The 25,412-nt window shown below is 65.5% G+C and overlaps 2 protein-coding genes across 10 annotated transcripts in view; one reads left to right on the top strand and one right to left on the bottom strand.

The window, feature by feature from the left end:
* TSC2 (TSC complex subunit 2) overlaps nucleotides 1–10,786 on the top strand; it is a 30,822-nt gene extending 20,036 nt beyond the window's left edge. The window contains exons 23-42 of one of the 9 annotated variants that reach the window (XM_052636338.1): nucleotides 17–110; nucleotides 311–413; nucleotides 630–724; nucleotides 1,788–1,916; nucleotides 3,278–3,439; nucleotides 3,583–3,735; nucleotides 3,860–3,972; nucleotides 4,401–4,616; nucleotides 5,063–5,266; nucleotides 5,841–5,909; nucleotides 7,084–7,214; nucleotides 7,610–8,109; nucleotides 8,275–8,350; nucleotides 8,570–8,656; nucleotides 9,336–9,522; nucleotides 9,621–9,760; nucleotides 9,875–9,953; nucleotides 10,029–10,120; nucleotides 10,209–10,307; nucleotides 10,422–10,786. In XM_052636338.1, coding sequence (XP_052492298.1) covers nucleotides 17–110; nucleotides 311–413; nucleotides 630–724; nucleotides 1,788–1,916; nucleotides 3,278–3,439; nucleotides 3,583–3,735; nucleotides 3,860–3,972; nucleotides 4,401–4,616; nucleotides 5,063–5,266; nucleotides 5,841–5,909; nucleotides 7,084–7,214; nucleotides 7,610–8,109; nucleotides 8,275–8,350; nucleotides 8,570–8,656; nucleotides 9,336–9,522; nucleotides 9,621–9,760; nucleotides 9,875–9,953; nucleotides 10,029–10,120; nucleotides 10,209–10,307; nucleotides 10,422–10,592 — 2,900 coding nt within the window. In that variant the 3' untranslated portion in view covers nucleotides 10,593–10,786. Of the gene's footprint in view, nucleotides 1–16; nucleotides 111–310; nucleotides 414–629; nucleotides 725–1,787; nucleotides 1,917–3,274; nucleotides 3,440–3,582; nucleotides 3,736–3,859; nucleotides 3,973–4,400; nucleotides 4,617–5,062; nucleotides 5,267–5,744; nucleotides 5,910–7,083; nucleotides 7,215–7,609; nucleotides 8,110–8,274; nucleotides 8,351–8,569; nucleotides 8,657–9,335; nucleotides 9,523–9,620; nucleotides 9,761–9,874; nucleotides 9,954–10,028; nucleotides 10,121–10,208; nucleotides 10,308–10,421 lie in introns of all 9 variants that reach the window. The other 8 variants (XM_052636336.1, XM_052636337.1, XM_052636335.1 and 5 more) reach the window with 8 other exon arrangements.
* A 9-nt stretch (nucleotides 10,787–10,795) lies between these two features.
* Nucleotides 10,796–25,412, bottom strand: part of PKD1 (polycystin 1, transient receptor potential channel interacting) — a 39,007-nt gene continuing 24,390 nt past the window's right edge. The window contains exons 16-46 of the mRNA XM_052636334.1: nucleotides 25,172–25,321; nucleotides 24,054–24,197; nucleotides 23,694–23,973; nucleotides 23,414–23,627; nucleotides 23,158–23,329; nucleotides 22,921–23,073; nucleotides 22,176–22,320; nucleotides 21,460–22,080; nucleotides 21,071–21,227; nucleotides 20,725–20,977; nucleotides 20,449–20,644; nucleotides 18,551–18,721; nucleotides 18,312–18,455; nucleotides 18,021–18,231; nucleotides 17,810–17,936; nucleotides 16,977–17,093; nucleotides 16,849–16,898; nucleotides 16,313–16,497; nucleotides 16,148–16,241; nucleotides 15,791–15,909; nucleotides 15,516–15,718; nucleotides 15,247–15,441; nucleotides 14,785–14,924; nucleotides 14,298–14,410; nucleotides 13,924–14,071; nucleotides 13,693–13,818; nucleotides 13,369–13,543; nucleotides 12,939–13,229; nucleotides 12,737–12,871; nucleotides 12,358–12,663; nucleotides 10,796–12,264 (exon numbers count right to left, since the gene is read on the bottom strand). Coding sequence (XP_052492294.1) covers nucleotides 11,794–12,264; nucleotides 12,358–12,663; nucleotides 12,737–12,871; nucleotides 12,939–13,229; nucleotides 13,369–13,543; nucleotides 13,693–13,818; nucleotides 13,924–14,071; nucleotides 14,298–14,410; nucleotides 14,785–14,924; nucleotides 15,247–15,441; nucleotides 15,516–15,718; nucleotides 15,791–15,909; nucleotides 16,148–16,241; nucleotides 16,313–16,497; nucleotides 16,849–16,898; nucleotides 16,977–17,093; nucleotides 17,810–17,936; nucleotides 18,021–18,231; nucleotides 18,312–18,455; nucleotides 18,551–18,721; nucleotides 20,449–20,644; nucleotides 20,725–20,977; nucleotides 21,071–21,227; nucleotides 21,460–22,080; nucleotides 22,176–22,320; nucleotides 22,921–23,073; nucleotides 23,158–23,329; nucleotides 23,414–23,627; nucleotides 23,694–23,973; nucleotides 24,054–24,197; nucleotides 25,172–25,321 — 6,006 coding nt within the window. The 3' untranslated portion in view covers nucleotides 10,796–11,793. The remainder of the gene's footprint in view (nucleotides 12,265–12,357; nucleotides 12,664–12,736; nucleotides 12,872–12,938; nucleotides 13,230–13,368; nucleotides 13,544–13,692; nucleotides 13,819–13,923; nucleotides 14,072–14,297; nucleotides 14,411–14,784; nucleotides 14,925–15,246; nucleotides 15,442–15,515; nucleotides 15,719–15,790; nucleotides 15,910–16,147; nucleotides 16,242–16,312; nucleotides 16,498–16,848; nucleotides 16,899–16,976; nucleotides 17,094–17,809; nucleotides 17,937–18,020; nucleotides 18,232–18,311; nucleotides 18,456–18,550; nucleotides 18,722–20,448; nucleotides 20,645–20,724; nucleotides 20,978–21,070; nucleotides 21,228–21,459; nucleotides 22,081–22,175; nucleotides 22,321–22,920; nucleotides 23,074–23,157; nucleotides 23,330–23,413; nucleotides 23,628–23,693; nucleotides 23,974–24,053; nucleotides 24,198–25,171; nucleotides 25,322–25,412) is intronic.

The raw sequence follows: 25,412 nt of genomic DNA, 5'->3' as shown, positions 1-25,412 counted from the left end.
GCTCTGCTTGTTGCAGCTCTGGCCAGGCTGCCTCACCTCTACAGGAACTTCGCAGCAGAGCAGTATGCCAGTGTGTTTGCCATCTCCCTGCCATATACCAACCCCTCCAAGTAAGTGCTGGCCATATGTCCCTGCAGGCCTCCTCCTCGGTGTGGCCCAGGCCAGCTGGAGGCCTCTGCTCACCGGAGGCCAGGCCTTTGGGCAGAGAAGGCCTGCTTGGTCTTGGCGCCTCTGACCTGCCGCCCTCCGTCCCGGCACATTTCCCTGGGTCCCTCCCTGGGCCGCCAGCACCTCCTTTTCTCCTCGGCAGGTTCAATCAGTATATCGTGTGCCTGGCCCATCACGTCATAGCCATGTGGTTCATCAGGTGCCGCCTGCCCTTCCGGAAGGACTTTGTTCCTTACATCACCAAGGTGAGCCGGCGAGGCTGTTGGCCATCCACGGCTGGAGCAGGGTGACCAGTGGGAGGGGAGGTGGGCACCTCTGGGGCACAACTTGTGGCCGCCCATGTCCTGGGCCTGTGGCTTGCCCCAGGCTCACGGGGTCCCTGGGTGGCCCTGGCAGGGGCAGCGGGAGAAAGCCTGTGGGCGCCTCCTGGCCTGTGGCTCAGCTCCACTCCTCTCTGTCAGGGTCTGCGCTCCAACGTCCTCCTGTCTTTTGATGACACTCCCGAGAAGGACAGCTTCAGAGCGCGGAGCACCAGTCTCAACGAGAGGCCCAAGAGGTGCGGGGCCTGTGTGAGCGGGGCAGGCCTGCCAGTGGGGCCGCATGGTGAGGAGGCTGGGGCTGCCTGGCTGCCCCAGGCCACAGAATGGAGACGGGCTGTGGCTGAGGGCGAGCCCTCTGCAGCCGTGCTGAGCGCCAGGTGCCCTGGGCTCGGGAGGCAGGCGGCCCCAGAAGGCTGCAGAGGCCCTTGCCCCCTGGGGCCTCAGTGTGGCTGAGCCTGCATGCTGGATCCTGGCTGGTCCTGCCTGGATGGTGGGCAAGTACAGACTCGCCGAGCTGGAGATTGGGGTGCCAGGTAGTTCTAGGGCATCTGGATTTGGGGCTGACTCCACCGGATGAGCCCAGGGTTGACTCCTGAGAAGCCCACACCCAGCCTGGAGCCTCAGACCGCGGTGGCCTGCTCCCCCGAGCTCTCTCCCAGCCCACTGCCAACCAGGGACACGCTCTTCATCTCAGCTGCTTTCGCCAAATCTGAGAAGAGCCGTGCTAGGCCTCGTGTTCTTGTTTTGCATTCCATTTGAACGGCTGCCCCCCTCCGTCCCGCCCCCCTCCTTCCGGTCCAGCTTTCCTGGCTCTTCCTGGTGGGAATACGGCATTTTCCAGAAGTCAGTGTGACCTGAGTCAGAGGCTGTTCTCTCAGGGTCCCAGCGGCTGGGGCTGGGCCTGCGGTTAGAACTGGCCTTTTCTGGAGCTGTGCCCCTCAGGGCCCCAGCAGCTGGTCCCGAGCAGGGGGGCGGGACACCTGGTCAGCACAGCCTGGAATCTGCCGTGCGGTGCAGTCCACACACGTTTAATTTGCACTGATGTTCTTTGTTTTAGTATCATGCGTGAAACCTTACTTTTTTGCCGTCATGTTTACGCAATGTATTTTCATGCGTTTTTGTTTTCTGTTTCTCCCCCTGCTAACTGGCCTCTGGCATGGTTTTTTGTTCATCTCACCCGCGGGCTCTCCATCCTGACCCTGTGGCCTGTGACCTTTCCTCCTCATCCCTCCAATGGCTTGTCCTCCCTGCCGGGAGCTGGGCTCTCTGGGGCTTGGGCCTTCCTTCCTCACCTGGTAGTTTGAGGATAGCCAGACCCCCCAAACAAGGCTTGAATAACTCTCCACCCGTGAAAGAACTCAAGGAGAGCTCTGCAGCCGATGCCTTCCGGTGCCGCAGCATCAGTGTGTCTGAACATGTGGTCCGCAGGTAGTGGGCTCTGTTGGGCGGGGGGCTCGGACCCTGGAGCTGGGCCTGTGAGTGGCGCTGCCAGGCGGGAGCACCCGGGTGGTGGTGCATGGGGCTGCTTGCATGACCTCGTCACCTGCCCATGCCCTCCCCGGCCAGAGTGGAGGAGAGCCCGCCTGGCAGCCCTTGGGCCGTGTGCCCGGGGCTCTGGGGCGGGGAGCCTGGTGGAGAGGGCTGGAAAGGTTGCATTCTGTCACCTGGCCTCAAACTAGCGTGGGCTAGCTGCACGGCGTCCTCAGAGGCCGGCCTGGGGGCTCGAAGCGGGATGACCTTTGTGAGGCAGCTGGTGTCCAGTGGCAGTGCCCATAGGCCTGTCCTGGAGGTCAGGGGCTTTTGTAAACTAAAGCCACACCCATGCCGGTCACCTGAGGACACACTCCAGGGTTTGGCTTTTCTCTCACGTTCTCTTGAGTGGGCTTTCTTCTTGACTTTTTCCTCTGGGAAAGGTCTGCTTTCTGTAGCAGGTGAGAGGGAACGGGGGCTTCTGTGTAGGGCAGTGGGCCGGGGGCCAGCCTGCAAGGGGCCAGGCGCGGAAGGCCTGATCTCCCCAGGGGTGCGGCCTCGTCACTTCCCCTGCTGTGTCTTGGGGCTCTTAAGGGGTTGGGTTCACCGCTTCATGCCCATGGGCCAGGCTATACCGTCTTCTCACCTGGAAGCCCCCTCAGGCCTCAGCATCCCACAGCTCAGAGACCCAGCCCCTTGCTGATGCCTGGCTCGGGCCCCAGCCTGAGCCTGGCTTCCCTGAGTGGGGTTTGACCTGGATGGGAGTCAGGGCTGCGGAGCCCTGTTTTCAATAACTTATAAGCAAAACTGAGCCATGGGGGCGTGAAATTTGTATTGGAGTGAGACCTGCACACACCCCTCCTCCTGGTCACAGGGCAGGGTTCGGCGGCCAAGTGTGGGGGTGAATGCAGAGCCTCACATGGGACCCAGACCCTGCCCGTCCTCCATGGGAGGGCCTGGGGGCAGAATGCAATCTTTGTCTGTGTCCCGTGGTCTCCGCATCTGTGCATGACTCCACTGTTCTGCCACAAAGGGGTCACCTAATTCTCCTGTGCTTCGGTGAGGGGCCAGCCTCTCTCCCCGTCTCTGAGGACTCTGCTCCGACGAGCTGGCCTGGGTCTCTCCATGAGCCCCTGTCTGCCTGCCCCCGGGGCGGTGTGTCCAGTCTTTGCCAAGCTGTGGTTCGATGGGCCACGTGCCCTGCGGGGTCTTTCTGAGCGCGGCCCTCTCCGCACCTGCATGCCTTGAGCTTTGGCCCCTGTGGTAGACAGCTAGGCCCCTGCCGGCACCTGACCTTGCCATGGCACCTCTTCCAGCAGGATTCAGACCTCTCTCACGAGCGCCAGCTTGGGGTCTGCAGATGAGAACTCGATGGCCCAGGCCGACGACAACTTGAAAAACCTCCACCTGGAGCTCACAGAGACGTGTCTGGACATGATGGCCAGATACGTGTTCTCCAATTTCACGGCAGTCCCCAAGAGGTGTGAGTCAGCTCCAGGATGGGGCGGGGCTGTACTCTTCTGTGACTGCATTCGGTCTGAGCGGCCTCAGGAGTGATATGGGGGCGCCTTGGCCGTTCAGGGCGCCCACCCAGTGAGGTGTTGACCGACTCCTGTGCTTTCAGGTCCCCTGTAGGAGAGTTCCTCCTGGCTGGTGGCAGGACCAAAACCTGGCTGGTTGGGAACAAGCTTGTCACCGTGACGACGAGCGTGGGAACCGGGACCCGGTCACTGCTAGGCCTGGACTCGGGAGAGCTCCAGGGCGGCCCGGAGTTGAGGTGACCACTGCTTTCTGCCTCTGTCTGCCTGGCCTCCATCCTGAGCCCACGCCTGCGTGAGAGTGTCAGATCACCTGAGCCCATGAACTACCTCAGTCACACTCTGGGGACCTTCTGTCCTCAGCTCTGACCCCAGCGTGCACGTGAGACAGACAAAGGAGGCCCCCGCCAAGCTGGAGTCCCAAGCTGGGCAGCAGGTGTACCACGGAGCCCGGGACCGGGTCCGTTCCATGTCCGGTGAGCCTCCGCCCCACCCTGCCTCCCCCACAGGGCCTCTGCGAGGCCCAGAAAGGCCCGGGAGCCACAGCGCAGGGCAGTCTGTTCAGACCTGACCCCGGCTCTGAGGAACTCGTGCTGTCTGCAAGCCCTCCCCACCGGGCGAGGAGGGGCTGCTGCTTCTGCGCAGCTATGAGCCATCAGTCCAGCCCACCCCTGGGGCTTTCTCTTTTAAATGATCCATGGTCTGACTGGGGGATTCTGGGGCCCTTGCCTGCTGTCCTGGGTCTACCAAGGCTAACTCGACACTGTCCAAGGGCCATGCCTGGGGAGGGCCAGGCTGCCCGGGCCCCAGCTTGGAGTTTGGCAGCCTGGGCCCCCGCTGGAGCAGCCAGGCCTGTTGGGCCAAGCGGTGGTGGTCACCAGCCCTCGCCTCTCCTCCTCCTCAGGGGGCCATGGCCTTCGCGTGGGTGCCTTGGACGCTCCAGCCTGCCACTTCCCTGGCAGCCCCACATCCCTGGGCTCCCAGACTGCTCCAGCCGGCCAGCCCGAGAAGGCCTCAGCTGGCAGCCCGCTCCCAGCGCAGAAGGAGAAGACAAACCTGGCTGCTTACGTGCCCCTGCTGACCCAGGGCTGGGCGGAGATCCTGGTCCGCAGGCCCACAGGTACCCAGGGGTGGGCCCACGCTCTGCCGGCCCGGGCTGCTGTCAGCATGTGGCGTGCACAGTGACGCAGCGCTCTGGACACGTGGGAGCTGGTGGCGGCCAGTCGGGAGGTCACCTTGAGCTGAGTCCCCAGGGGTGGACATGAGGGCCGGGCGGCGGCTGGTCTGCTCAGGATGCCACAGCAAAGCCCTGCCAGCTGGGCGGCTGTAACCACAGGATCTCCTGCCTCCCGGCCCGCGAGCCGAGCGTCAGGGCTGTGGACGGGCTTGTTTCTCCTGTGGCTGTCTTCTCGCTGGCTCCTTACACGGTCATCCCTCTGTGTCTTAGTCGTCCTTTGTTGTATGGATTCTGGTCAGAGCAGAGCAGGGCACAGCCAGGGCTGCCCAGGGAGGGCAGAGGGCAGGGCTGCTGGGGGTGCTGTGCTGAGCCCTGAGCCCGCCCCGCAGGGAACACCAGCTGGCTGATGAGCCTGGAGAACCCGCTCAGCCCCTTCTCCTCGGACATCAACAGCATGCCGCTGCAGGAGCTGTCCAATGCCCTCATGGCTGCCGAGCGCTTCAAGGAACGCCGCGACACAGCCCTGTACAAGTCGCTGTCAGTGCCGGCGGCCGGCTCGGCCAAGCCATCCCCGCCCCCACGCTCCAACACAGGTGAGCGCTGGCCCCCGTCTGCCTGTGCGCCCCGTCTGAGGGCGGATGCCCGCGTGGGGTCCCAGGCTGTCTTGGCACTGCCAGCCTTGGGTGCTGAGGAGGTCGGCTGCACGCAGGGCACACTAATTTGCAGGCCTGGCGCTTGAGAGCAGGGCCTGCTCCTGGGGGAACCTCCTTTGGAGACGTGCCATGAATCGGTGGCTCGAGGCCCCGCTCAGCTGGCCCTGCTCGTGGGGTGGACACGGGTCTTGCTCTGCACCCTCCTCGGGCACCCGGTGCTCCTGCTGCTGGGGTGTGGGTGTGGACGCGCCAAGCTCACCTGTGCCCGTTTGCGCCTGCGCCGCCCTCCTCCCCGCTTCCCTGTGGCCGGGTGACCGCTCGTGAGGAGGAGAGGCGCACTCCTGTCCCCGGCGTGTGCCTGAGCAGCTGGGAGCGCTGGCGTGCGCGCCGGCTGCTGGCCGCCCCTCTCTCTCCCCAGGCTCGGGTCCTTGCAGGACCGGCGGTGCCTGTCCTCTCTGCTCGGCTGTGCGTGGCCTTCCTCCTGCTGACGGGCCGCTCACGGTTTCCCTTGCAGTGGCCTCTTTCTCCTCCCTGTGCCAGTCCAGGTGCCAAGGAAAGCTGCACAGGAGCATTTCCTGGGCAGGTATTCGTATGCTCTTTAAGGAAAGCGGTATTTGCTGCAGAGCACCGCTCTGCCTCCTAGATGCTGTGTCATCGTCCTTCCTCCGGTGACCCCTCCCTGACCCCGTCTGAGCCTCTCATCGCCTCAGGGAGCCATCCCTGACTCGCAGGAGAACATCGGTGCAGGATGCCTGTGCTTTGTCAGCGGGAACCCCCACTGCCTTGTGCCCTCCGTGCCTGAGTTCTGTTCCCAAGCCTGTCAGGCCCTCTCAGCCCCGTCTTCAGCTTGAGGGGGTGACCTGGGCAACTGCACCCCAGAGGCCAGCGGAGGACAGAGCTGCCCTGCCCTGGCTCTGGTGCTGACGGGCCTTGTGAGCCCACAAATGGGGTGTGTCTGCCGTACACACGGGCTGCCCGAGGGCCCCGCAGGCTGGCTTGCAGCCCGTTGCTCCCAGGCCCCGACCGGAGGGTGTGGCTGGCCAGGTGCTCCAGCCGCCCTGGTCCCCCACATGGGCAGGACTGGCTCGGGGCGGGCACGGCAGGGCTTCTCGAGGCGGCAAACACACTGCACAGTGCGGGGCTGCGCTGATTCGGTCGCTTCTTCTCAGTCGCTCGCCCTGGTGCTGGCACAGGAAACCTGGCTTGGGGTCATGCTCCCTCCTTAGCTGCCTGGCTCTGGGTCGGTATGGACTCAGCAGGCGAGCCTCCACCCTCCGGAACACTTCAGAGCCCATGTTCACACGGGGCCCTTCACTTGTCTCTCCTTTGGGCCTGGCAAGGAGGAGCTCGAAATTCTCCCGGCTCCTGAGGGCTGTTCGAGGCCCCTCCTCTGGGCCGGGGCCTGTCTCAGGCATTCTGCAAAGGGGTCCCATCTGTCCTTGCCCACCTGCCTTGCCTGGGGAGCTCCCCAGGAGAGCTACAGGGACAGCTTCTGTGGATGCTGGGATCCACCCCAAGGGGCCAGGTGCCCCCCATCTTGACCCCTGGGAGCCCATGAAGAGACCCCTTGTGCAGGGCACTCAGTGTCCTTCTCCAGCTGGCTCGATGGGAGGGGGTGGCTCAGAGCCCCCAGCAGGAGAGCCTTGGGCCAGGCCCTGCTGGGGAGCCACTGTGCCCTCTCATGGGGAAACCCGGTGCCCTGAGGCCACGTGAGTCCTGGACGGGCCACACCCAGCAGCACGTCTGTGTCCTTCCAGATTCCGCGGTAGTCCTGGAGGAGGGAGGTCCAGGCGAGGCCAGTTTGTCTGCAGAGCCTCCCGAGTTGGAAGACTTTGAGGCAACACTGGGCTCCGATGGGCGCTGTGGGCGCAGCGACGCTTTCAGCAGGGTGAGTGCAGTCGGGGGAACCGCCTGAGGGGCCTGTAGGTGTCACCCCCTGCTGGGGGTATGGTGGGGCTGAGCCGCTATAGGCTGGTTTGCTCTGCACTTCCACCCCTCCCCCATCCCTGTGTGTATCCCTGTTGGGGGGCAGCCTGGGGTTCCCTGCAGTGGTCTGCCCGGGGCTGTAGCCCCTCCACGCCAGCATCCTGTAGCCTGGGGCCTTGGCTCCGCTGCTGAGCGAAGGGCACGAGAAGTGCTTTTGGGGAAGGGGAACCACTAGCTCCGTGCTGGCCGCTCTGAGGCCCTGGCTGGGGATGGGTGGGGCCTTATTTCTCTAGGTAAACCTGGGTGGGCTCTGCAGTGCCTCCTGGTGAGTGTTTCCTTTGGATCCATTCTTCCCAGTCATCTTCCACCTCCAGCCAGGAGGAGAAGTCATTCCATGCCGAGGAGTTGCCTCCTGGGGGCATCCCCATCGAGCGGGCGGTCTCCTCGGAGGGCTCCCGGGCCTCCGTGGACCTCGCCTTCCAGCCCTCTCAGCCCCTGAGCAAGTCCAGCTCGTCGCCTGAACTGCAGACCCTGCAGGACATCCTGGGGGACCCTGGGGACAAGGCTGAGGTTGGCCGGCTGAGCCCTGAGGCCAAGGCTCGGTCGCAGTCAGGGATCCTGGACAGGGAAGGTGCTCCCTGGTCAGCCCCGGGTGAGGAACGCCGGGGCCGGGGCCCCTCCCAGCCAGAGGGCCCCCTGCCTTCCAGCTGTCCCCGCTCCCCCAGTGGGCTGCGGCCCCGAGGCTACACCATCTCGGATTCGGCCCCGTCACGCAGGGGCAAGAGGGTGGAGAGGGATGCCTTCAAGAGCCAGGCAGGGACCTCCAACACCGAGAAGGTGCCGGGCATCAACCCCAGGTGAGCCCCACCCTCCTGGTGTCCCCGTGGGGGCCTGGTACCAGCAGGGCCTGGGCAGGGCAGGCTGGCCACAAAGACCAGGCTCCTTGGTGACCGCGCTCTGGCCCCCTCACCCTTGGGCTATGATTGCTGGCTGAGACCTCACCCGTCTTCTCCCCACTGCAGCTTTGTGTTCCTGCAGCTCTACCACTCACCGTTCTTCGGTGACGAGTCCAACAAGCCAATCCTTTTGCCTAATGAGGTAGGTGGGTCCCCTCTCCCCTGCAGGGCCCCCTGGAGCCTGGCTGCAGGTGCCCAGTGGGCTGAGCCCCCAGCTGGGCAGTGGGGGCTGCAGCCCAGCTCCCAGAGGCCAGCGAGAGGAGAGGCTTCTCCCGGACAGGCACTGGGCTGCATCTGGCTGGGCGGGGCTGGAGGAGGGGACTTTTCTGCCCTGGGCTCAGACTGGGCTCTGTGGCTACAGTCTTTCGAACGGTCAGTGCAGCTCCTTGACCAGATCCCGTCATACGACACGCACAAGATCGCGGTCCTGTACGTGGGAGAAGGCCAGGTGAGGCTGCCGGGCAGGGTGGCCGCTCTGCTGTGGGTGGGAATCTTGTCCTCCGCAGAGCGGGGTTCTGTAGGAGCTGCTAGAGTGTCAGGTGTGCATGGAACTCTCTTCCCTACAGGACTCAGGAGTGAGGTTGACCAGCTGGGTGTGAGCACAGAGCACTTTGGGGTGGGTTGTCGCTGACCCCAGGGAGGTGGCTCTGAACAGAAATGAGGACTCGAAGAGTGCCGGGCAGGGGTGGCGAGGGGACAGGACGTGATGGGGGGGCGCAGTGGCACCCCTCGAGGCGGGCAGTTCCCAGCACAGGGTTTGCATTGACTCGACCGGAGTCTCAGAAGCGCCCTGGCTGCCGTGGGCCAAGGGCTGGCCTGGCGGGAGGCGGGGGGGATTGGGCAGCCAAGGACTCTGGGTTTTTCTGAGGACAGAGCCGGCCCAGGTCAGTGGCAGATTGGGAGCAGCGGGGCAGGGGTGGGGGGAGGTGACACCCCGGAGAGTGGGTGTGAATCTGCATTGCCTTTTGGTCAGGTGAATGGCAGAATAGGGGCTGTGCCAAGGCGCACTAGTCAGCCTGCCCCTGGCCCCCAGCAGCATCAGGCCCTTGGGGTCCTGTGGGCCCGGGATGGGGGGTGGCCGGGGGCGGCCTGGGAACTGGTACTACCGTGCCTTCATCTCCCCACAGAGCAATAGCGAGCTCGCCATCCTGTCCAATGAGCACGGCTCCTACAGGTACACAGAGTTCCTCACAGGGCTGGGCAAGCTCATCGAGCTCAAGGACTGCCAGCCGGACAAGGTGTACCTGGGCGGCCTGGACGTGTGCGGCGAGGACGGCCAGTTCACCTACTGCTGGCATGACGACATCATGCAAGGTGTGCCCTCCCTGTCCGCCGGCCCGCTCCTCGGGAACCCCCACCCGGCCCGCCCCGCTCAGCTCTGCCCGCCCCGCTCAGCTCTGCCCTCCCCGCAGCGGTCTTCCACATCGCCACCCTGATGCCCACCAAGGACGTGGACAAGCACCGCTGTGACAAGAAGCGCCACCTGGGCAACGACTTCGTGTCCATCGTCTACAATGACTCTGGCGAGGATTTCAAGTTGGGCACCATCAAGGTGTGCTTGGGGGCCTCGGGGCAGTGGGTGCAGGTCTGGGCCCCAGGCTGAGTGTGGAGGGGGTCGCAGAAAGAGGCCCTCGGCACCACGGTGACCCTGCTCTTGTGTGAGCAGGGCCAGTTCAACTTCGTCCACGTGATTATCACGCCCCTGGATTACGAGTGCAACCTGGTGTCTCTGCAGTGCAGGAAAGGTGAGGCAGGGTGGGGGCAGGGGTGTGGGGAGAGGCTCCCGGGCTGAGCCCCACATGAGCGCCGTGTCTCCCCAGACATGGAGGGCCTTGTGGACACCAGCATGGCCAAGATCGTGTCTGACCGAAACCTGCCCTTCGTGGCCCGCCAGATGGCCCTGCACGCAAACGTGAGCGGAGGTGGCCCCTAGGAGGTGGGGGTCAGGCCCGCAGGTGCCCCCATGCAGGGGGCTCACCATCCCACCCTCCCCACCCCAGATGGCCTCGCAGGTGCACCATAGCCGCTCCAACCCCACCGACATCTACCCCTCCAAGTGGATCGCCAGGCTCCGCCACATCAAGCGGCTGCGCCAGCGGGTAGGAGGCTGGGCCGCTGGGGGGGTGCTCCACAGAGATGGGGTGGCCAGCCTGGGGAGCATGCGCCACCCCCTCTGCACTTGCTGCTGAAGCCCACCGGCCCCCTGCCCCCAGATCCGTGAGGAAGCCCACTACTCAAGCGCCAGCCTGCCCCTGATGCAGACACACCCTCCTGGTCATGCCAAGGCTCTGGCACAGGCCCCAGCCGAGTCCACGCCTGCCTATGAGACAGGCCAGCGGAAGCGCCTGGTCTCCTCTGTGGATGATTTCACTGAGTTCGTGTGAGGCTGTGCAGGGTGGGTACTCTGACCCGTGGGGCTTTTCTGACTTGGACACATCCTGGGCTCCAGCTGTTTGAGCAGCTGTGCTGCCAGACCTTCCCTGCCCCCACAGCACTAGGTGATATTTATCTGTGCAAATAAAGTGCTGGCATGGCCCAGGCCTGTGCACTCAGACACAGACCCCAGAGTGGACACAGACACGGAACAGTCAGTCAACTCATTTATTTGACTTCGTCTGTTGAGGGGGGTGGGATCTAGGCTGTAGCTTCGGCCATGTCCAATAGAGTGGGGAGGGGGCCTGCCAGGCTGCTGCTGGGGCCTTGCCCTTGGGACAGCCTCACACATATGTGATCACACTCACCTCCCCGAGCCCAGGAGCCAGCCCCCGGGCAGAGATCTTCCCCTACCACCTCTAGGGTCCCAGCCCTCACCCAGACCCGACACCAGCAGGCCTAGACAGGAGGCTAAGGCCACGGTGGTGGCGAGGCCGGCCTAGGGGGGGTTTCCCCTCCAAAAGCCCTTTTTGCCCAGCACCTGCCAAGGCCAGACTTGGATCTGAGAAGCAGCTGCTGCTCCTCTAGCTGGGCAGGCAGGTGTCTAGGGAGGGAAGGACAGCACTGGTGGTCCCAGCTCCCCTTCAATGTAGGTGACAGTGGGCACAGGCTGCTTCAGCCACCAGATCCCTTGGCTGTATTGAAAGATAAAGCGACGTACAAAAATATATACATTTTAACCCCACATAAATTACAACAGACACACGGCGGCAGCTGAAGGCAAGTGCACTGAGTAGGGACGGAGGAAGTAATAACTTAGGGGAGGACGACAGGAGTGCGGGCCCCTCCCCAGAGCCTGGGGGCTTGGCAGGGGAGACATCAGCCAGGAGCGGGGCCGGGCACAGCCCGCTGTACCTGAGGACTTGGGAAATAAATAGCGTCTGAGGCAGGGCACTCGTCCAGCACTGCTGTGTCCTCCCACAGGAATGAGAGGGGACCCTGGGTCCGAGCTGGCCACGTGGCCTCTGTAAAGTGCTGAAGCCCACAGAGAGCCTGCCTGCTCTCTGGGGACCTGCGTGCAGCTGTTCTGCCTGGCCCGCAACTGAGGGTGGCAGAAGGTGATAATACTGAGCGGTGTCTGCTCTGGCTCCGAGGGGCCAGAGGGGAGCCACAGGCGCGCCCTGGGGAGAGGGGAGCCCAGAGGCCCTGGCACTAAGAGCTGCTGGGGTGGATCTTGTTTTTGGCCCTCAGTGATGCTCTGCTGGGGCCTGTAGCCAGGCCGATGCCTCGACTGGCCCGGGCAAGGCGGCTGGGCAGGATGGGCCGCAGGCCTGGGGGAGGGCTGGGGGGCGGGGAGGCCGGGGGCGCTCTGCTCCTGCAGCCATGCAGGCGCTGCAGCCGCCGCTCCAGCTGGTAGACGTCCTCTGTGGCCTGGTTGAGCCGATCAAACTGGGTGAGTAGGGCCTCAAATACAGCATGGAGGCGGGAAGGCTCGGGCTCCAGCTCTCGATGTCCCGGCCGGCCCAGGCCCAAGCTCAGCCCCTCCAGCTGGCTGGAGGAGGTGGAGGGACGGGAGGCGTCAGAGTCCCCGCTGGGTGGGGGAACGTCTGGAGAAGCCTTGGAGCCCCGGGATGAGCGGGAGGGCAGTGGCTCCATCCCTTCGAAGCGGACTTTGTGGCGAAACTGGGGGCGGCACAGGGGCTCGGTCAGTCCGGCTGCGCCCTGGGCTCCGCTGGGCCCAGGGTGCGTCCCTCTCCCCCCCTGGGCCGTACCCACCTCCTTGACCTTGCTGAAGCCCATCCAGAGGCGCAGGCGGCGCAGGAACAGCTCCACCATCTCGTAGTCCTGCGGCTCCCAGGCGGGGCGGTACAGCTCCCCACGCAGAGTGTGGTATCGCCACCGCAGAAGAACAGACCCCAGCCTCAGGGCCCCCAACAGACGCAGAGCCCAGAGCCCCGTGCACAGCATGGGGGACAGGCGCCAGGACTCCGCAGGGCACAGGGCAGGAACCCCGGTCCCGGGGCACAGCACCAGGAGGGCCTGGGCAGCGCTCCGAAGCGAGTCCACACAGGAGGAAACCAACTGCGGGAGAGGGGGCACAAGTGAGAGGCGGGCCCGGGCTCAGCCACCCTCCCACGGCCCCGCCCGGACCTACCAGGACAGCAAGCTGCGCGTAGGCTGCGGCTAGCACCACCAGGCCTAAGGCTGCCCCCGCGAGCTCCGGCAGCGCCCGGCACAGCGTCTTGCCGAAAACCGACCACTGGCGCACAAAGCGCAGCTGCTGGGCGGCCTGCGGACAAAGGGCGTCAGCCGACTAACCCCGCCAAGCCGCCCCGACCCACCGGCTCAGCCCTCACCTTGACCAAGAGCAAGAAGAGCAGCGAGGCGGCCAGGCCGCGAGCCGCGGCGCTCAGCTGGGCCACCTGTTCGAAGCTGGTGAAGCGGCGTGGGCGGCGGCGCAGGAAGCGGGTCCACTGGCGGTCGGCGGCGCCCAGCTGGGCCAAGCGCACCAGCGCCGCGGCAGCCGTCAGCGCCACCAGCAGCCACCGCGCCCAGGTTCCAGCCCTCGTGGCGCGCGCGCGCCCCTCCCTGCGCCAGGCGCGCACCTCGGCCGCCGAGAAGTACACGGCGAACAGGAGCAGGCTCACCTGGTGGGGCGGGGCGGAGCCGAGGCGGGGTCAGGCCTGTGGAGGGCGGGGCCATGGCCCTGGGGCGGGCCCGGGAGGGCGGGGTCAGGTCCAAGGAAGGAGGCTGGGGCGGGGCCACTGCCTCGGGGGCGGGACCTACCGAGGTGAGCAGCGGCAGAGAGAGGCCGGCGCTGAGCCGCCGCAGCGCGAATGGGCGGACGCTAAGCGCTGCCACTGCGTGTCCGGCCGTCGGGAACTCCAGGCGCAGCGTGACGGCGGCGTGCAGCCCCACGGCCGGGCTGTAGCGCGTCAGCTCCACAAACACGGCACGGCTTCTGCGCGGAGGGCATGGGCAGGGGCCGGGAGTCTGAGGGGGCAGCGCTGGGAGAGGCCGGTGCTCTCCAAAGGGGCTCGGGCAGCGGGTGTTTTGCGGACGGGACAGCGCGTGCGGAGAGCGGGCGGAGGGGCCGAGCGTGGGGCCCACCTGTTGTCGATCCAGTTGTGCAGCTGCAGGAATCCCAGCTGTGCGCGGCTCTCCTCCAGGCTGGGTCCCAGCTCCTGCACGTAGCCCCCGCTGTCGTACACCGCGCAGGAGCCCCAGGACCACACGCTGCAAGGAGGGGCGGCGTCAGCGCCAGTGCCCCGGCAAGCTCCTCCGAAGGGCTGTTCCTGCGTCCCCCCCCGCGCCCCTCCCCCGGCCGCCCTCCGGGCTCACCCCAGCAGGTCTGGCGCTGAGTAGGCCCAGATCTCGGAGCTGTTGAGAGCAGCGCTCCCCCAGCCAACACCATAGTCGCTGGTGCTGAAGCCGCCTGAGGCTGCTGAGCACGTGGGGTCCCTGGATCCAGGCGGGTGCGGGCAGAGCGCTGAAAGCAGAGGGTCCAGGGCCCTGCCTGTTTACCAGCCTCCGCCCAAGCTCGGCAGGGCCTCACTGAACCCGCCCAGCACCCCAGGAAGTAGGTGTCACTGTCTGCACATCAGGAGACCCAGGCAGGCTGTCACCCAGCTGGGGGCGTTGGATCCAGACCCTGGCAAAGGGTTCCCTTTGGAAACAAGTTAGGCTAAATGCCAGGGCACCCCTTGGTTACTCACCTTCCTGCAGCCGCACCTGCCTCAGCCGTGGGGGCCCCAGCTCCGGCCTCGACTGGTTCCCATGGATGTAGGGGAGCAGAACATGGGACATCCATGGCCAGAACTCGTCAGACCTGCCCACCCCAGACCCAGAGTCGGTCACATGGCCGTCCCTCACGGCCCAGCCTCCCGGGGTGAGAGGCCCAGGGAACACTGCTACCAGTCCCGACCCGGCCAGCAGGAGGTGGCCAGTGCTGCCCAGGGGAGGTGTGGCATGGGCTTCCTGACACTCAGGGCTGATGAAGCTGTGCTGGGCCTGTCCTATGTCCTCTCCCCACGGCCAGCAGCACCCACTCCAGTTCTGATGACCAGAAATGGATCGAGACGCTTCCCAACACCCCTAAGGGGCTGCGCTGCACCAAGCGCAGGGCTGAGGTGGACCCTGGCCGGCATCAGCACCGCCCTGGCCCAGAGGACAGACCTGTGCCTGCACACAGGATGTCCGTACCGGGTGATGGCCAGGAAGGCCTGGCTGTCCAGCTCCTGCTTGATGGCACTCTGCAGGCGGTAGGCATGGTTGTGGCACGAGGTATCCCCATAGTTGGCCAGCAGTGTCACCAGCAGGAAAAACATGTAAAGCAGGAGGCCCTGGGGAGCAGGGATGGCCCTGGGGTCAGCCAAACCCAGCCTGGTGCCCCATGGGTACAGCCTGTGACAGAGCGTGGCTTTCACACACTGGGCAGCAAAGTGCCCACAGCCAGGGAGGCTGGTGCTGAGAGCCAGGCCTGTGGGCACACAAGGTCTGCGAAGGCCAAGAAGCCGCACCCACGAGGCTGGGCAGGAAAAGGTCACAGGAGGGGCGGAGCCCACAGAGCCCTAGACCACCTGCGGAAGGGCCTTCTGTGCTCAGGAGGAGGGTGCATTGAGGTCGGGAAGGGAGGCCAGGCACCAGCGCAGGGACCGAGCTCACCCGCAGCATCCCGTGCAGCCTCTTGACCTTCCGGGCTTCCTCCTTCGCCAGAAAGAGCGCGAAGCCATGGGGCGGCCGCACGCGGGGCACACGCTCACTCACGGGTGTCACGGCCGGGCTCTCCACCAGGGTGTCATCCTCATCTGGGTGCAGCCGCTTGGCCACCAGGGAGAAGTACAGTGCCTCCAGCAGGACCTGGGCCAGGGCTGGCGTCAGAGGGGACCCTGGCAGCCAGAGGCTGGTGGGCTGGCCCCCCACACCCTTGTCACCTTGAGTGGCTCCCAGCAGAGGAACGAGGCCAGGAAGCTGGAGCCGCTTGAGAGGAGCCACATGACAGACACGCTGGGGGGGAAGCTGGCGCCGACCCACCCCGACACTCCCATGGCCACAGCCACCAGGAGCAGGCTGAGCCCGTGGGCCAGGGGCGCACACCAGGCTGGCAGCAGCCGCTTCCGCAGACCCTCCACCAGCCCTGGGAAGGCAGACAGATGGGTCAGCAGTGGCTCAGATGAGCGGGAGGCTGTCCTGGGACTTGGGCACGCACCTGTCCTGGGGAGCCTGGCCGGCGAGGGCTGTTCCCAAGTCAGGCCTGGGCTGGGCAGCCCCGTGTCCCCCAGGCTCCGCAGCACCACGGGCTGGGTCTTCTCGCCAGGGGCGCTGCACCTGAGGCAAGATGGGGGCACTTGCCCGTCAGCGGCACACTGCTCAGGGGTGCGGCCAGCCCCCTCTGGCCTCTGTGGAAAGAGGACGCCGCCCCAGGCCAGGCAGAGGGTGCCGGGCCCGCTGGCTGCTCGCCTCGCAGTACTGGGACCCGATGCCCATCCTTCCTGCCACTGCTCCAGCAGCTGTTGCCCCACAGCGCCATACCTCCCTACCGCCACCCCTGGAACCCGGCACTCACAGGCCAGCGAGCAGGTCTGTTTCTCCCTGCGTATCCTGGGTGGGGGCCAGGCTCCCGGCCCCTTCAGCCAGGATCTGCCGGATCAGGTCCTCATCTGGAGGGGGCAAGATAGGTCACCCCAGAGCCCTCCTGGGGGGCCAGGCAGCGCCTCCCCACCCTGCGCACCTGAAGCAGAGAAGTACTTGGCAGGCGAGGAGGGGCTGACCAGGGAGAGACTGTCCTCCTCTGGGCCTGGCGTGAGGCCTATCCGGCCCCGAGCCAGCCGCTGCAGGGCGCTGCCCATGACAGACGGGTCACTCAGCAAGTCTGGCCAGCTGAGGGCACCTTCGCTGGATGGCCAGCACACTAGGCTGCAGGTAACAGTCAGCAAGGGGTGCCGGGGCATGTGATTGCACACACACCCAACCCAAGTCACAGGCAGACACGCAGGGCTCTAAGCAAATGCTCCCAGGACAGGCGTGTAACACACGGATGAGTACATGTGACCCACATGACACACGGAAGAGGATACACAACGCCCACGACACACGAATGGAGACACGTGATGCCCACGACACACGGATGAGGACAAGTGACCCACACAACACGTGGAGGAGGACACGCAACGCCCACGACACAGAGACGAGGACGTGCAACGTGACCCTCGCAAGGCATAGCTGACCCACACAGGCAACAGCTCGTGCTTTCTTTAGAGACCCCACCTTTTAGAATCCTCCAGAAATAAGTCCTGTTTCATTTGTCCAGCAAAGGCCTGTTGAGGACACAGAGAGCCTGATCCCAGAGTGCCCAGGTGGCAGCCCCACCTGGGCAGGCCCCGGGGAGCCCGCACCTCGGCACCGAGTCCCGGGAAGGCGAGCACGGAGCTGTCCAGCATGGACGAGTCCAGGCAGCTGTCCACGTCCAGTGCCTGTGGGCCTGCGGGGGTGGGGCTCGGGCCCCCTGCCACCTGCGGGAGAGGCAGGTGGTCAGCGGGACACAGCTCGGGGCCCCACTTGGGGAGGCATGCCCGCCCTGGCAAGCAGAGTCTGCGGCAGTGCTGTCTTGAGAACCTTCTAGAACCACACGTATGCTCTACACCTACAGACTCCATCATCTAGAACCACACGTGTACTCTACACCTACGGACTCCATCACAGGAGCCACTTGCCATGTGCCGCCACGGAGTGCCAGGAGTGACTCCTGTGACCGAGAAGCTGAAGTTGTATCTAACTTGAATCAGTGTAGCCGTGGATGGCCACACAGAGCTAAGGACAACCCTACCAGGCTGCTGGCCGAGGTGTGTGGCCTTTGCTGAGCACTGAGTGAGGTCTCTGGCTGGCTCTGGCCAGGTTTTATCGAGCCCGTCTGGGACTGGTGCTGGTCTTTCCATGACCGCTCGGGGGACTTGCCAGTGAGGCCACCTGGGCTGTTCTTAGAGCTTTTAAGTGACCTCCCACTGCCGCGCTGGCCCAGGGTCTGCTCAGACTTTGTCCTTGGGTCGGTTTTTCTCAGAACCTGTGGCCCGTCGTTCGGGCAACCCGTCCCTGCCTGCCCAGTGACCTGAGGCGCGGGCATTGGCAGCTCACGGGGCCCGTTCACGCCTGGCTCTGATGTGCTCTGGGTGCTGACCCCTCCTGACCCCCCTGGACAGCCTGGCCATGCTCAGGAGCCCCACGCACCCACCTTGCTCCGGGACATGCGGAAGAGGAACAGGATGGCCAGGTAGACCGGGTAGACGACCAGGCTAGACACCAAGCCGACGGCGACGGTGTCCAGGCTCAGTGGGGCCAGGCTGGATGTGGGGCCCTGGCTGCGGGAGAGGACACATGGGCTGGCTTGCGGGGAGGCGATGGGCGGGGGGCCGAGGCGGGCGGGTGGGCCCCGCAGCACGCACCTGTGGGCGCTGTCCCCCACAGTCCCGTACCACACGGCATTAGCACCCAGGAAGAGGCCGAGGAGGAGGACGCAGCACGTGGCACGCTGTACGCGTGTGAAGCGGCTCCGAGGCGGCCGGTCCCACATGGAGAGCCAGACGTGCTTGTCGAAGAAGCCACGCTGCAGCTCGGCCACCAGGAGGCGCTGGAACTGCTGCAGCGCTGCATCGCCTAGGGGGGACAGGCGGGCTTCAGGAGACCCCAGGCCAGGCATTGGTTTGTTTCGTGGCGGCCGCCAGGAGGGGTCTTACTTGCAGCCAGCACCTCCTTCTCCACCAGGCCCCCGTTGGCCTCTGTCTCCACCGACAGCCAGTCGTTGACCAGGAAGAAGGTGCTGCGGGCGCTCTGCAGGTCCCGGACAATGACGTGCTGCAGGAACCAAGCAGGGCTCAGCCCTGCGAGAGCGAGTGGGTGTTCAGGGGCGGCAGGCAGTCAGGGCCAGTGGGCGGTGGGCGGGTGGGGCAGGCAGTGAGCGGGCAGCAGGCCCCACCTTTGTTATCATGCCACACGCGGATCTTCCACAGGCGGCCCAGGCTGTGTGGGGTGGCAATCTGGAAGACATCCAGGCTGTTGCGCTGGAAGGCTCCATCCCCATCCAGGTGTCGGTGGCCGCTGCGGCCGTCTGCCCCATACAGCATGATGCCCACGTGAGCCGTGGTCCCTGGAACAGGGGCAGACATGGGCGCAACTCTGGGTTTCTGTCCATGGACACTGACCCCGGGTGCATCTGCCTGTCGATGTCCCTTCAACAGGCATGGCCCTCGCCCCATGGCTCCGACACAGATGATCTCAGGCCCTCAAACTGTTCCACAGACGGCCCCGGTAGCAGCGGAGCATTAACTGTGAGTGGCCACATGGACCAGAAGCGCGGCTGCCAGCCTGCAGTCTGTTGTGTAAGGGACCCGCGTCCTGGTGGTGACTGGTAGCACTGCCTCTTCCAGAGCCTGCTGCTGACCAGTTACCGCCCACCTGTCTCACACCAACCACCAAGTGGCCACTGGTGGCACCGCCCCTTCCAGAGCCTGCTGCTGATCAGCCACCGCCCACCTGTCTCACACCAACCACCAAGTGGTGACTGCTGGCACCGCCCCTTCCAGAGCCTGCTGCTGACCAGCCATCGCGCCCCCGTCTCACTCCAACCACCAAGCACACAGTGGTCTCGCCCCGTGTCGGCCACAATAAACCCACATGACGCTTTATGAATGTCATAGAGAGGAACAGAAAAAAACGTCAAAAATGAAAATTTCCCTGGACTTCCTTGGCAGTCCAGTGGTAAAAATCTGCCTTGCAATGAAGGGGACATAAGTTTGATCCCTGGTCCCAGAAGATTCCACTATGCGGTGGGACAACTCGGCTGGGGCGCCTCAGTGACGAAGCCTCGGCTCTAGAGCCCGTGAGCCGCAGTGTTGAGTCAGCACCAGGGAGTCCGTGCTCCACAGCCAGAGAGGAGCGCCCGCGCCTCTAGAGAAAGCCCACACAGCAACCGATACCTGGGGCAGCTTCAGGATAAACACACAAAACCTTAAGAAAACAAACACTTTCCTAATAAGAGAGGGGACCTGGTGATAAAGACGAAAGCACAACAAACAGATGAAAACCGGTACCGAAAAAGTGCACTTTGAATCAAAGGCAAACACGCAACTGAAGACCCAGCCAACTGTGCAGCTCCTGCTGCCGCCCCAGGCCCTAAAAACGCCGCCAGTGGCAATGAGTGGCCGACACGAGCGAGGACATTGGTTGCAACAAAAAGGATGAAGACACCGCAGAGCAACCAATATGGAAAATGCTTCTTCACGTAAGACGAGCTCTCAGAGGTGCTTCACAGCAGGAGCAAGGATGATGTGGGCAGTAAAATGACCTCTGGCCAAAACACAAGGACGCCCCTAAGGCAGCGCTCACTGACGGGAACACCGCTCAGACTACTTGCTCAGTTTCCCACAAAGAAACAAGATGCCTGATCTCAGCGTCCAACACGCAGTACTGACCCCACACCAACCTGCTTCTCTGATGGCTGTAACTGATGGTCAGAGAGCTAGCGACGTTGTGAAAACAATTTTTTCACCCAGACCACCTGCTACCGTTTAGTAATCACCTCCCATACTGATAGATGCGCTTCCCTGGGGGCTCAAACGGTAAAGAATCTGCCTGCAATGTAGGAGACCCAGGTCTATCCCTGGGTGGGGAAGATCCCCAGGAGAAGGGAATGGCAACCCACTCCAGTATTCTTGCCTGGAGAATCCCATGGCGGGCTAGAGACCGTGGGGCCACTTAGTGACTAAACCACCACACAGTTGATGGTTCGGCTGGTCCTGCCCGCCTGTGCGTGCCAGTGGGACTGAATGCCCACAGGCCACTGCATGTGGACCTGCCCTGCTGGAAGCCCCTCACCTGAGCCCCGGCCCCAGCCAGTCTTGACCAGGATCTCGTACTTGAAGCGGCCCCCCTTCCCGCAGAATGGGATGGCGCGGACCCGGCGGATGTCCAGCTGGTCCAGCTTCCGCAGGATCACGGCCATGACTGCGTAGGTCAGCAGGCACACGGCGCAGGTCAGCAGGACAACGTGGTTGACGCCGGAGGCCGACTCCTAGGGAGACAGGCCCGTCAGCCCCGAGGCCGCGCACCATGGCGCCGGGCTCCCCTCCGTCTGGGTGCGGCGCCACTCACAGGGAAGGTGAACTCGATGCGGCTGGCGGGCACGAAGAGGCTGGCGCCGAAGGCGGTGAGGTGGCGGGTGAGGCAGACGGCCTCGCGGGGCGAGGTCTCCTCCAGGGGCGCCAGCCCCTCCGTGCGCCACGCCATGTGCTCCTCGCTGAAGTACTGGCAGAGCGACGTGTACAGACCCACGGACACCGCCAGCGCCGACCAGCGGAAGTGGCTGCTCAGGTTCAGGTGGTAGCTCGCGCCCAAGTCTCGGGACCTGGAGGGGGGCGTGTCACAGCCAGGCCCCGCCCACCCACCCGGCCTCTCCCACCGCGGGGAGCCCACCCTCTGAGGCCCGGTGCGCGCGCACCCCGGGGCGAGGAAGAAGGTGTAGGGCCTGTGGTCGCCGCCCGCCAGGGCCTCCAGGCTGATCCTCTTGCTGGCTGAGCAGTTGTGCTCGTTGGGCCAGGGCTCCGAGTGCAGGTAGGCGGCCAGGAAGGGCTCGGGCTCGTCCGGCAAGTACTGTTCTGTGGGCGGGCAGCACGGGCAGGCTCAGACCCCTGCCCAGGCAGCCCACACGCCCTGGGAGCCCACCCATGGCCCTCCGGCCGGGCCCCTAGAGCCTCATGAAGCAGGACATAGACCGCAAGTTGGGGGTGCCCGTGAGAAACGCCGGTTTAGCTGGCCACCCTGCAGCCCCACACGGGCTGGGCCGAGAGAGGAGGAGGCTGCCCACCAAGGGCCCCGCCAGCCACACACCATCCAGCACCGTGAAGGTGAGCTGCAGGTGCAGCCCCGCCTCGGGGTTGCTGTTCTCAGGAGTGACCACGACGCTGACCGAGGCCCGGGGCTGGATGACGGCGGAACCGGCAGAGACGCGCTGGCCCTGGGCGGCCTGGTCCGAGTTGTTGGGCACCTTCACAGTGATGGCGCGCTCTGAGGCGAGCTGCCTGATGGGGATCTGGGCGCCGGCCTGCGTCTGAAAGGCCATGGAGGCCACCTTGGTGGAGACGGTGTAGTTGCTGATGTAGCCGAAGGGGAAGGGGTTGGAGTCCACGAGCAGGATGAGCTGCACCACATCGCTGAGGTTGGGCAGGGCCGCGCTAAAGGCCTCGGGGATGGAAAAGTGGCAGCCAGGGCCTGGGGTGTCACCCTGGCACAGCAGGCTCCGCGGGTCCGAGCGCTTGCCCTGCGCCAGGATCTCCTCGCCCGCCAGCGTCAGGGGTTCCTCGTTGAGCACGCGGGAGCGCGTGAGAATGCCCACGAGGGCGGACGAGAGCTGGTAGGCCCTGGACGCCACCAGCAGTGAGGGCGGCTCCGCCCCCAGCTCCGAGGGCTGTGGGCCCTGCACGTCCGAGCTGGCCACGTGGATGAGGTCACCTGTGGGCGGGAGAGGAGGTGAGGGGAGGCAAGTCGGGGGAAGCAAGTGAGTGGAGGGGAGTGGGAGAGGTCTGAGGTCGGCAGGGGCGGTGCACCTGTGATGTTGAGGATGCTGTCTGCGATGGAGGTGGGCGTCCCCGCGCCCGTGGTGGTCTCCGCCTGCAGGATGCGCATCATGTCCTCCAGCCTGTGCAGCGTCTTCTTCAGGCACGAGCGGCACACAAGCTCCCGGCTGGGCACCTGCAGGGCACCCGCACCGCGTCCAGCCGGCTGGCCAGGCCAGGTGGGGCTCACCCCGCTGCCCCTAGCGCAGCCGCTGCAGGGGCCTCCCCGCCTCCTCCGGCCGATTCGAAGCACCCTTCCCACTGCATTCTGCAGAATCCACGCTGAACACACCTCCGCCCCCAGTCTCTCTCCTGGGAGCCCCTCAGTGACCCTTCCTCACATGTAGGCCAAGTTCAAGGTAACGTGGCCCCACTAGCCATCCTGGCCCCTCACATGGCTGAGCCAGCTACAGAGCAGATGGTGGTCACGGCCAACGCAGAGACCCTGCACTGCCCTCCTGAGGCCTCAGCAGCAGCCACTGGCCTCCCCTGGCACCATGCTCCCATGAGAATGGAGCCCAGCCCAGCCTGGCCGCCGACTCCTGGGCAACAGGGAGGGGACCACAAGCCCGGGGGGGCACAGAACAGCACCTCCACTCCGCAACCCACCCCGGTGCTCCTTGTGCCCAGAGCCCCGGGGGCCGCCCTGGGGGGCATGCAGCCGTGCAGGCTTGGCCGAGGAGGGAGCTCTCGGGGTGTGGGGGGCCGGGCTGCCGTGGTGCTGGGTCCACCCTACCGTGCACTGGGCCAGCGCGGCTGCCACCTGCTGGATGTCGTCCACTGTGTTGACCCGCAGGGACACCAATGTCTCCGTGATGTTCTTGCGTATCTGGGCGCGCAGCTCCTGCCTAGGGTCCGGCTCCGCCAGTACGGGCAGGGCCTGCTCGTACTGTGGGCACAGGGCTGTCAGCGGGCAGCACTGGCCGGACACCAGCAAAGGGGGCTTCCCGGGACCTGTGGGGATCGTGCCCACCTCATTGAGCACAGCGATGAGCGCCAGCGAGTACTCCATGACATGCTGGGGGTCAGCCTGCCGCAGCAGCCCAGGCAGCGTGCTCCCCACCAGGCTATGCAGCCAGTCCGTGAGGTCTGGGGGGCCGTCGGCAGGGTCCCCGGGGGGGTCTGGCAGGGTGATGGTCAGAGACCTAGGGGCAGAGGCGGGGCGTGAACAGGGCTGGGCCCTCTCCTGCCCCTTGGCTGGCTGGCTGGCTCTGTGGGCACGGGCTCACCTGTTGAGGGCGACCACGGCGGCCCCCAGCTGGTCCTGCACCAGCACAGCCAGGCCCACCATGAAGTGGGGCGCGAAGCCGGGCGGCAGCACGGCCCCGTAGGAGGCAAGGCTGCCCTTGTAGACGCAGAACTCCTCGCAGTGGCCCTGGCGGCAGCGCCGCAGCTGCAGGGCGTACACCAGCGGCGCACCTGCGTCCTCCGCGTCCTGCCAGCCTGCGGGCCCAGGGCGTCAGCGGGTTCCCCACCCAGCCCACCCGCCCCGCGGCCAGCCGTACTCACCCACGCACTCAAAGTGCAGCTTGGTGGTGAGTGCGCGCACGTCCTCCAACGGGAAGAGGCGGCAGGAGCCGCCCCGCGGCGGGCGGTTGGGCGCCAGGCGGATGGAGGCGCAGCCCTGCTCCTGGCCCGAGCGGCCCAGCACGGTCAGCGTGAAGGTGTAGCCCTCGCCGTCGCGCAGCACGCCCCGCCGCACCACCAGCCGCATGCCCGCACCACCCGTGGACGTGGTTGTTGCGTCCAGCACCAGTGTCTCGTTGCTGAAGCTGCGCGCAGCCCACAGCTGAGGGGGAACGGAGGCCACGGTGCTCAGGGGAGGGTCTCCCCAGGACCACTCAGCGCCCCCAGCCCGTTCCCACTCACCCCGCGCTCCGGGCCCCCGTCACAGTTGTCACAGCGGCCCTCCAGGTACACGTAGGAGCTGCGGCTCACTGCGTACACCGCCTGCGCCTTGCAGGACACGCATTCCAGGGACACAATGGGCACCCGGCCGCTGCGGACCAGCACCTGGAAGCCAGTGGGGTGAGGGGGCCTGCCACCCGCATGGGCTCTGCTTGCGACGCCAGACCCTCCCATCTGCCCGGGCGGAGGGCAGCAGCAGACCCTGTCATGCCCCAGCCCTCCTGTGCCTCCGCCCCTGCCAGCTCCACCTGCCAAGGCTCCTCTCAGGCCCAGTTCTCACCCAGGACTCTGTGTGGTTTTGTGACTCCCAGGCTGGGGGAGGGGATTCGAGGAGAACAGACCACGAGGGCTTGTTTTCTGCAGCCCCCAGGGCCCCCGACAGGGGCGCAGACACAAGTGGATGGAGAAGCAGAGGCAAGAAGGCGTGAGCAAGTGCACGCATCTGTGCGGGGACGACAGCAAGCCAGGTGTGGCTCCATCCGAGCCCCCTGCTGCTGTGCACCCTGGGGGGTCCCTGGCACACAACCCCAGATGGCCCCTCTAGGCAGGAACCCCTCCGGGCAGAGGCCTGGCACCCCCCTGGCATGGGGGATGCAACCATCCCGGGCACCAGCAGGGCCTGGTGCACTGGCTGCTGTCACAGCCGGTGGGGTGCTGCACTCAGGGAGGGAGGGCGCCGCGCTCAGGGAGGGAGGGCGCCGCGCTCAGGGAGGGAGGGCGCCGCGCTCAGGGAGGGAGGGCGCCGCGCTCAGGGAGGGGGCTTCCCGGGACCTGTGAGACCAGGCCTCCCCGTTCTGGGAGGGGCCCCCACGTGCCGGGAGGAGACAGCCTAGGACTGTGCCTCGAGGCTTCCTACGCCTCTATGGCCTTTCTGGGGGGAAGCCAAGCCGACGGCCGTCTCATTAAACAGAAACAGCATCGAAAGGAGTGGTAACTCAGGACCGATGTCTTCCAAAAACCCCCAAAACGTAAAAAAACCCCTTAGGAATGGGAGCTGGGCACTGTGTGGGCTCTGCCTCACCGGCCACGCCCATCCCAGGGCCAAGGGCTCTTCAAGGCTGGGCTGCGGCAGCACCCACCGTCTGGCTGGTGACCTCCTCCTTGCGGCCAGCCTTCCACACGGTCAAGTTGAAGGTGTACTCCACACCGGCGCGCAGGCGCTCCCGAGGGATGGTGACCACGCTGCTCCCGCGGGGCCCGAAGTTCAGCGCACACCCGCCAGTCTCGCTCTGCAGCCCGTAACGGGGCGGGGTGGGGGGTGAGACCCCAGACCCACTCTGGCCTGCGGCGGCAAGACCCCCTACCCCCGACCGCGGTCCA

This window comes from Budorcas taxicolor, chromosome 2, assembly GCF_023091745.1.
Source record: "Budorcas taxicolor isolate Tak-1 chromosome 2, Takin1.1, whole genome shotgun sequence".
Taxonomy (NCBI): Eukaryota; Metazoa; Chordata; class Mammalia; order Artiodactyla; family Bovidae; genus Budorcas; species Budorcas taxicolor.
The sequence above is the reverse complement of the archived record's forward strand: the minus strand, read 5'-3'. Positions and strand labels throughout refer to the sequence as shown.